The 8,213-nt window shown below is 45.5% G+C and overlaps 1 protein-coding gene and 1 non-coding gene across 2 annotated transcripts; both read left to right on the top strand.

Annotated features, from left to right (window-relative positions):
* The first annotated feature begins 492 nt into the window (after positions 1-492).
* On the top strand, positions 493-1,264 carry LOC124989769 (zinc finger MYND domain-containing protein 19-like). The gene has a single exon (XM_047559766.1). It carries the CDS (start codon positions 581-583, stop codon positions 1,262-1,264), a length of 684 nt encoding a protein of 227 aa, XP_047415722.1. The 5' UTR covers positions 493-580.
* Positions 1,265-6,457: 5,193 nt separating this feature from the next.
* Trnaa-agc (transfer RNA alanine (anticodon AGC)) lies at positions 6,458-6,530 on the top strand. The gene has a single exon. It is a non-coding gene; the product is annotated as a tRNA-Ala (tRNA).
* Positions 6,531-8,213: the final 1,683 nt, after the last annotated feature.

The following is an 8,213-nucleotide window of genomic DNA, read 5'->3' as shown; positions in this document are numbered from 1 at the left end:
ACTGGTGCTTTCACTGAGATGGCGTACTGCCTTAGCAAGTGTGCGTGATCTCTGACCACAGCACTATTAACTTAGAATGCAATGGCAAATAGGCAACCAGAAGGTCCCCAAGCATCAGGAATTAAACACCATGCGCTACGTAATTCGCTGGTCAAAGTAACCGTGTGAAAGCAACAGACAATGAAAGATATTTGGAATTGAATGACAATAAAAGCACAACATATGAAAAAAATTGGAATGTAGCTGAAGCAGTAATAGAAGAAAATCTATAGCTGGACTTACTTATACCAGAAAAGAAAAAAGTCTTAATTCATGATAAAAGACATCACCTTAGGAAGCTGAAAAATAGAAAATTAAATACAAGTTAAAAAGGAAATAAGAGGCTCACGGGGGTGCGCGCGGCGGCGGCGCGGGCAGGTCTGGCGGGCGCTAGGCGGCGGCGGCGGCCCGAGCGCGGCCCAGCCGCGTCCGCCCTGGGCCCGCCGGGTTCGACTCCAGTCCTCCCGGAGCGCCGCGGCCTCGCCCCGGCCCGGCGCCTCCCGAGGGAGCGGCGTTGCCGGCCGAGAGCGCAGGCCCGGCCATGACCTACTTCAAATTGGGCATCGTGCGGCTCGGCCGGGTGGCCGGGAAAACCAAATACACACTGATAGATGAACAAGACATCCCCTTGGTGGAGAGCTACTCCTTTGAGGCCCGAATGGAAGTAGATGCAGATGGAAATGGTGCTAAGATATTTAAATATGCCTTTGACAAAAACCGAGGAAGGGGATCAGGCAGGCTCCTTCATGAGCTGCTGTGGGAGAGGCACAGGGGCGGCGTGGCTCCCGGTTTCCAGGTAGTGCACCTCAATGCTGTGACTGTGGACAACCGTCTGGACAACCTGCAGCTGGTGCCTCGGGGCTGGCGGCCCAAAGCCGAAGAGACCTCCAGCAAACAGAGGGAGCAAAGCTTGTACTGGCTCGCAATCCAGCAGCTTCCCACGGACCCCATAGAAGAACAGTTCCCTGTCCTGAATGTGACCCGGTACTACAATGCCAATGGGGATGTGGTGGAAGAAGAGGAGAACTCCTGTACCTACTATGAGTGTCATTACCCTCCCTGCACAGTGATTGAGAAGCAGCTCCGGGAGTTCAATATCTGTGGGCGCTGCCAGGTGGCCCGGTACTGTGGCTCCCAGTGTCAGCAGAAGGACTGGCCTGCCCACAAGAAGCACTGTCAGGAGAGGAAACGTCCCTTCCAGCACGAGCTTGAGCCAGAGCAATGATGGGCAGCAGAGCTGCCACTGATGCAGGCCTGTGGCTTTGGGCTTTTCCATGGCACAGCAGAGACAGGCGCTTGAACCTGGAGGTGCCAAAGAATCCAGTGGAAAGCCCAGAAAGCTACTATGAGACTCCCCATGGCACACGCTGTTGGTGGGGAAAGTGCTCCTCCAGTGTTAGATGTCCAGCAGAGACAACGGGGAGGCGCCCCAGGACCTTTCTCATTATTTATATGTTAATATGTTTGTAAACTCATGTACAGTTTTTTTGGGGGGGAGGCAGGGAGAGGGTTAGAAACTACAAATAGGATCATTTGCTGTAAGCCTCAAATGGCAAATGGTCGACCACAAGTCTAGAAACTCAATAGTGGAGCTTCTCTCCTGGGCAGTGGGGGCCCCACCATGGGTAGCCTGCACAGAGTTGTGTCCTAAAGGACAGAGTAAAGGGTGGAATCATCTGCCGTCTCAGCCATTCTCTGCTCCTCACACCTTGCTGTTGAGGGTCAGGCTTATTTTTGTGGAATCAGCCAAGTGATGTGGAATGAAAGGACCAGCTTGTGCTCTTCGTTGGTATCTGTGGAGCAGAGCATACCACACTTTCTCTGGAGTCTGGCTGGGAGTGGAGCGAGACTCAGTGTTCCACTGGTCAGCAGGAGCAGTGGGGGTGGTCCAGGAGGCCGGCCACTGTTTCAGTGACTGTGGGGTGCACTAGACCTGCATTGACCCTAGACTGTACCTCGCTTGAAGTGGGATGTTCTATCCAGAAGGATACACAGGGCCTGCCCAATGGCTGCAGGGTAGCCAGGGTGGAGTGAGTGACACTTCTCCATCAGCTATGCAGGACGTGGCCCCCAGGACGGCCATCCTTCTCCCTTTGGGGGCTGTAGATGTCTGAGGGCTGGCCAGCATCTTGTCCATGTAGAGTCACCTGTGTGGCTGGGATTTTGCTTGTCTTCACGTCTGGTCAGCTGTCTTGCCCCCAGGTTCTTCCCATCTGACTGGCCCTGTGTTGGTCTGTAGGCCTTGCTACACTGTCTCTTGTAACATTTCTGCCATGTTCTCATGCCTGTCCTGGCAGAGCATGGCCCTTTGGTGGCCTTTTGCCTGTGAGCAGAGCTCCTATGGCTGCTTTTAATTAATTAATTAATTTATGATTTTTTAAATTCTGTGCTGAGGAGCAAACCCAGTACCTCACATGTGCTAAGCAAGTGCTCTACTACTGAGCCACAATCTTGTGGCTGCTTTTTATTGTACCTGGTGGCCTCGTGGAGGAGGGAGGACTGGAAAGGGTGATTGAGCTGGGTGTGGTAGTGCACACCTCCAGTGACTTGGGAGGCTGAGGCAGGAGGATCTAAAGTTCAAGGCCAGCCTCAGCAATTTTTCGAGGCCCTAAACTTGTTGAGACCCTGTCTCAAAATAAAAAATAAAAAAACAAAGGGCTGGGGAAAAAAAAGGAAATAAGAGACATTTAAAGCAATGAAACAGAAAATGAACAAGCAATAAAGGAAATCAGTGAAAAAATTTGATTCTCTGAAAATATCAACACAATTAACAAACTAGATAATCTGACAAAAAACAAGGAAGATACAATTCCTCATAATAATTAGGACATTATCAAAGATACCATAGAGACCAGAAAAGATAACAGTTACCTTGTGTACAATAGCAAGGGAAATGGGAACATTATGAACAACTGTTTGGGAAAAATCTGTTACAAGAAATTAATTGGAAATGCATACTACCTAAATATACACAGAGGAAATAGAAATATCAAAGACATGTCTGTGAAAGACATTATACTCATAAGTTTAGAACTTTCCACAGAGCCCTTGGTGCTTTCACTGGTATAGCTTATTAAACACTATTGGAAAAAAATTCCAATTAAGCATGACATCTTAGAGATGCATGAGGAGGAACTATGTTTTATCTTGTTTTGAGAAAAGCATCGCCCTGATACCAAAAGCAAAGGAGGGCCTTGCAATAAAAAGAAAGTGTAGGTTCATAGCTGTTATGGTTTGGATGTGAGGTGTCGCCCCAAAGCTCATGCTGAGACAATGTGAGGAGGTTCAGCGGAGAAATGATTGGGCTGTAAGGGTCTTGACCCAGTCAGTCAGAGATTCCCTGGTAGCGATTAATTGATTAGTAACTGAAAAGGTGGGCGTGGCTGGAGGAGGTGGGAATGGGGGCGTGGCTTTGGGCATCTATTTGTATCTGACAAGCTAGTCTCTGTCTGCTTTCTGATGACCATGTGAGCTGCTTCCCTCTGCCACACACTTCCACCATGTTGTTCCTGCCTCACCTGCCTCACCTGTCTCACCTGGAGCCCTGAGGAATGGAGTGGACTGTCCATGTATTGAGCCCTCTGAAACTGTGAACCACCCCCCCAAATGAACCTTTCCTCCTTTACAATTGTGCTGGTTGGGTCCTTTAATCACAGCAGCAAAATAGCTGACTAAAACAACAGACTTCATGAACACAGAGGTAAACATTAACATTAAATACTAACAAGTTGATTCCAGCACCATCTATGAAGGATTAATACACCGTGAATTAGAGGAGATTGTCATAATTATGAAAGATTAGTTCAGCATCAGAAAGTCAATCAATCCTAATTTATCACAGTATCAGGACACCATTTATTCATTTTTTTGCATTTAGTGTACCTTTTACGATTGTGGCAGGGAGAAAACGTGTTTTTTCTCACTCTTTCTATAATGGGGGTGCGGGGTACATGAATGAATGAATACATAACATATACTTTTGAGATGCACACAAGTTAAGATGCATACCTGGCCAATAGGCACATTAAAAGGTACTCAATACCATTAATCAGTAGGGAAATGCACATTAATCCAAACACAAATAATAGTGCACATGAACTAGAATGGTTGCAGTTAAAATGACTGACAACATCAAGAGCTTGATGCGTGTGAATAAACTGGACCTCTCACACGTTGATGGTGGTAATGTAAATTTGAGCAACCAGTTTGGAGGAAAATTTTGGTAGTGCATTATCAAATTTAGCATGTCCTTATACATGACCTAACAATGTCCTTTTGCCCCAACTGAAACTAAAGCATATGCCCACAAAAGCCCTCTCCATGAAATTTCATTGCTGCTTCTTCCACAGTAGCTAAGTGACACTGATTTTCTGTCATGCTCTACCAGGGAAGGGTAGGCAGTTTAAAGAACATACACTGGTACATGCAAAAACAAGAACACACTGGGTGAAAAAAAAAAAAGACAAAATAGTGCAAGTTGCATTAAATTCAAGAGCAAACCAAACTCAATTACATTGGTGGGTGGGAGGTGAACAGCAGGAGCCCTGAGGAAGCCTCTGAGATGACAGCTCTGTGGGGGGTTGCACTGTGTCCCTCTAAAAGGACACGTTTAACTCCCAACCCCAGCACCTTAGAAGGATCCTCACCAAGGCCATCGACTTAATATGAAGCCTCTAGAGTGGGCTCAAAATTGATGTGACTGGTGTCCTCATGAAAAGGGAAACTCTGATAGAGACACATAAAGCCAGGAGGAAGGGGACTTGAAGACATAGGTAGGGGACAGGAGTGACACATCAAAGCAAGGGAGCTCAAGGACCCCTGGAAACGCCAGAGGCTAGAGACTCCAGGTGGGCTCTCCCTAGAGCCACCAGAAAGAGCAGGGCCCTGCAGAAACCTTGACTTCCTACTCCCACCTCCAGAACCAGGACAGGACATGTTTGTTTTAGCCCTGGGCTGAGGTCTTTGCTATCCAGCCCTAGGAAACGACAGAATGGAAATACCTCAGTGAATTTGTTTTAGTTTTTAATAAGCTTCACAACTCTGAACTGTGTAAAGTAAATTAACACAAGTGAGTTCCTTGATCTACTTGTGTCTGGAAAGACAAAAAGAAGGAGAAGGAGGAGGAGGAGGAGGGGGAGGAGAAGTTTGCTAAATTCAAAGATCTGATATTCAATAGATAGATACACCACACTCCAGATTCAAGGAGGAAGTAGGTAGGAAATGATCTCAATCCCCCTAAACAGATAAAGAATTAATAATAGATACAAAGAGAAGCTACTTGAAGGAACAAAAAGTGGAGGAATATTTGAGTTTATTTCCATATTGGGGGCATGGCTTGGAAAACGTGCTATTTTTTTTTTATGTTCAACATCATTATTTATTAGGAAAATGCAAGTCAAAACTACAATGAGATACCACTTAATACCCCCTGGGACAGAAATTGGAACCCACATACATTGCTGATGGAAATGTAAAAGATGCATCCACTGTGGGAAACAATATGGCACTTCCTCAAAAAGTTAAACATGAAATTATCAAGTGACCCAGCAATTCTATTTCTAGGTATATTCCCAAGAATCAAAGCAGGTGTTCAAACACAAAGGTATACACAAATGTCACAAGAGCACTATTCACAGCAACCAAAAGGTGGAAACAATCCATTTCCAACATACATGGAATATTATTCATCTATAAGAATAAAGGATCGATACATGCAACAGCATGGATAAGCCTAAAAAACATTCCATTTATATGAACTATCCAAAATAGGCAAATTTGTACAGAGAAAAAGGTTAGTTATTGCCAGGGGCTGAAAGGAGGGAAAAATGGAGAGTGACTGCTTTAAAAGTACAAAGTTTGTGTTTATTAATCAGAAAAGCCATTTTTATTGGGCAGTGTTTATATGTCAGCAAAGTAAAAAACATTGAGTTAACTTGGTAATCTAAAATTTATCTTTTTAAAAAGGTAATGGAAGTCTTTCTTACTGTATTTTCTTGAAACAATAGAATCATATTGAAAATAGCTGTGTTATTTTTACTGTAATTCCCAAATGTGAATTGAATGTTATAATAGCAAATAAATACAATAATTAAAAGCTGTCACTACTTTAGATTATCTGGAAAACGTGCTATTGACAAGCAGAGCGTTCAAGAGAGCGCCTGGAGTCACTGTGCTACTTCGGGTGTGTTCTACTTCATCTACGCGGGAGAAAGAACCCGAGTGAGAACCAGGCTTCCTGGGCCTCTGTCCTCGGCCTCCCTGTGCCGGCTCAGAACAGAGGCTTCTGGCTCCGCTGTGGCTGAGAAGGCCGTTACTGGCTCGCCCTGCTGGGAAAGTTTCCGGGCGGTCTCAGCAGCCTGGAAACCTGGAAAGATATTCTGTCCTGGTTATAAAAATAGCCGGAGAGGCCGGACGCCAGGGGGAATTAGCTCAGGCGGTAGAGCGCTCGCTTAGCATGCGAGAGGCAGCGGGATCGACGCCCGCATTCTCCAGTTTTGGTCCCCTCGCTCCCCATCCCTCTGTCCGTGGTGCCCGGTAAACACCTTCACCAGATTTGTCTCCAGCTCAGTGCCGCCCTGCACTGTAGCTTTTTGCAAGATTAAAGAAGAAAATCATATATCATACACAAAACCAAACTATTGCACAGGCTTGCAATTTGGGGGGGCATCATCTACAAGTTAAAAAATATTGTTGGTAGAAAACCAAATGTTTAGCCTTTGGGTACAAAGTGAGACAGCCTGTGAGTTGTCAGTAGGCACAGGTCTGGGTGTGTCGACATTTTGCTTTTATTCACTTTGGTCAGGTAGAGGATGAAAATGTGTTTTCTGTCAGATTGAGAGCTGGACAGGTATTAAGAAGAAAGGCAAAGATGGAAAGACATTTGCAAGGGAGAGAAGTAGCCGACTAACTCTGGTGGTCAATTGGCTCACCACGGAAGGTGACATTCCACCCTTTATCTCTCTGCATAGTTCATTCTGATGAAAATGTGCTCAAGATATATTGGGAACTAGGTCCTCTAACTTCTGAGATGAACCATACAAAAGTATTTTTGAAATTGCAAATTCAAAAGAAACTGCATATGAGATTCTGTGTTAATCACACATCAAGTGGCATTTAGCTCTGTTAGCCAGGGCAGAGCTTAGAACTTCGCTCAAGAGGGTGTTTGATCTTTGCCGGACTGGCTTGCAGGGAACTCTGCAGGCCCCTGACCCTGCTGTCAAGATTGCCCTCTTTCCGTTCTTTTCTCTTTCTCATAACCCAAATCTGTTTTGATTCCTCTCAGCACTGCCTATGTTGATTGTGATAGAAAAATAGTTTTGTCAAATACATGTGTCCCATAAAAACTGTCTTTCCATTCTTAGGATATGCATTCCTCATAAACTGGGACCATGAAGGAGGGCCCACCTGATGGTGCCCCAAACCAGCTGCAGTTTCTTGAAGGCCAGTGGCTAATATCCGTACCCATGAATCACTTTGAAATGAAGAATGGGACTGGGCCACAGTAGCTGTTCCCTCCGGATCATGGGCTTCATCCATGCCTGGTGCTCAATAAGCACTTCAGGAACACATCTATGGACTGAGACTCAAATTCTCAAGTGTTCTCTTCCTGGACTCCTCCAAGGTTCTCCATCACTCCCAGAGTTTGAGGGGAGGAAAGTCAGTGTAGCTTCAAGAACTGTGTCTTCTAGGAAATGCAGGAGTTCTCCACCATGGACAGCCACCCAGAGGCTTGGATCAACAAAGAGGTAGAGGCAAGGAGACCAAGATGTTTTAATGAGATACCTGGGTCAGAGCTAAAGGCCGTGACAGACATAATTCTGTGGTCAAATGGGTTGATTCCATGTCCACAATTAAAGAGAAATATGGAAGAGTTCTTGCCTATTGAACTTGGGAGAAGGCGCCAGGTGCTCAACCATTCTTTCAGGTAAAGGAAACTTATTTCAGATTCAATATCCCCATGCTTACCCAGCACTAGGACAGGGTTGACAGCAATGTTTTCGTCCTCTAACTTTCCTCATAGTACTCTTAATCCAACTGAGGCAAGGTCTGCATTCTCACTTATAGCCAATGACCTTTAAAACTCCCCCAGCCACAAACTGGTTATCCCTCTGTAGAAGATTAAAACTGAATCCTCATCTCTCATGCTGCACAAAAATCAACTCAAAATAGATCAA

This window comes from Sciurus carolinensis, chromosome 7 (genome assembly GCF_902686445.1).
Source record: "Sciurus carolinensis chromosome 7, mSciCar1.2, whole genome shotgun sequence".
Taxonomy (NCBI): Eukaryota; Metazoa; Chordata; class Mammalia; order Rodentia; family Sciuridae; genus Sciurus; species Sciurus carolinensis.
The sequence above is the reverse complement of the archived record's forward strand: the minus strand, read 5'-3'. Positions and strand labels throughout refer to the sequence as shown.

Bases quoted from the DNA above. Each gene is read 5' to 3' on its own strand.
- LOC124989769 (XM_047559766.1), top strand. From the start codon at position 581: ATGACCTACTTCAAATTGGGCATCGTGCGGCTCGGCCGGGTGGCCGGG.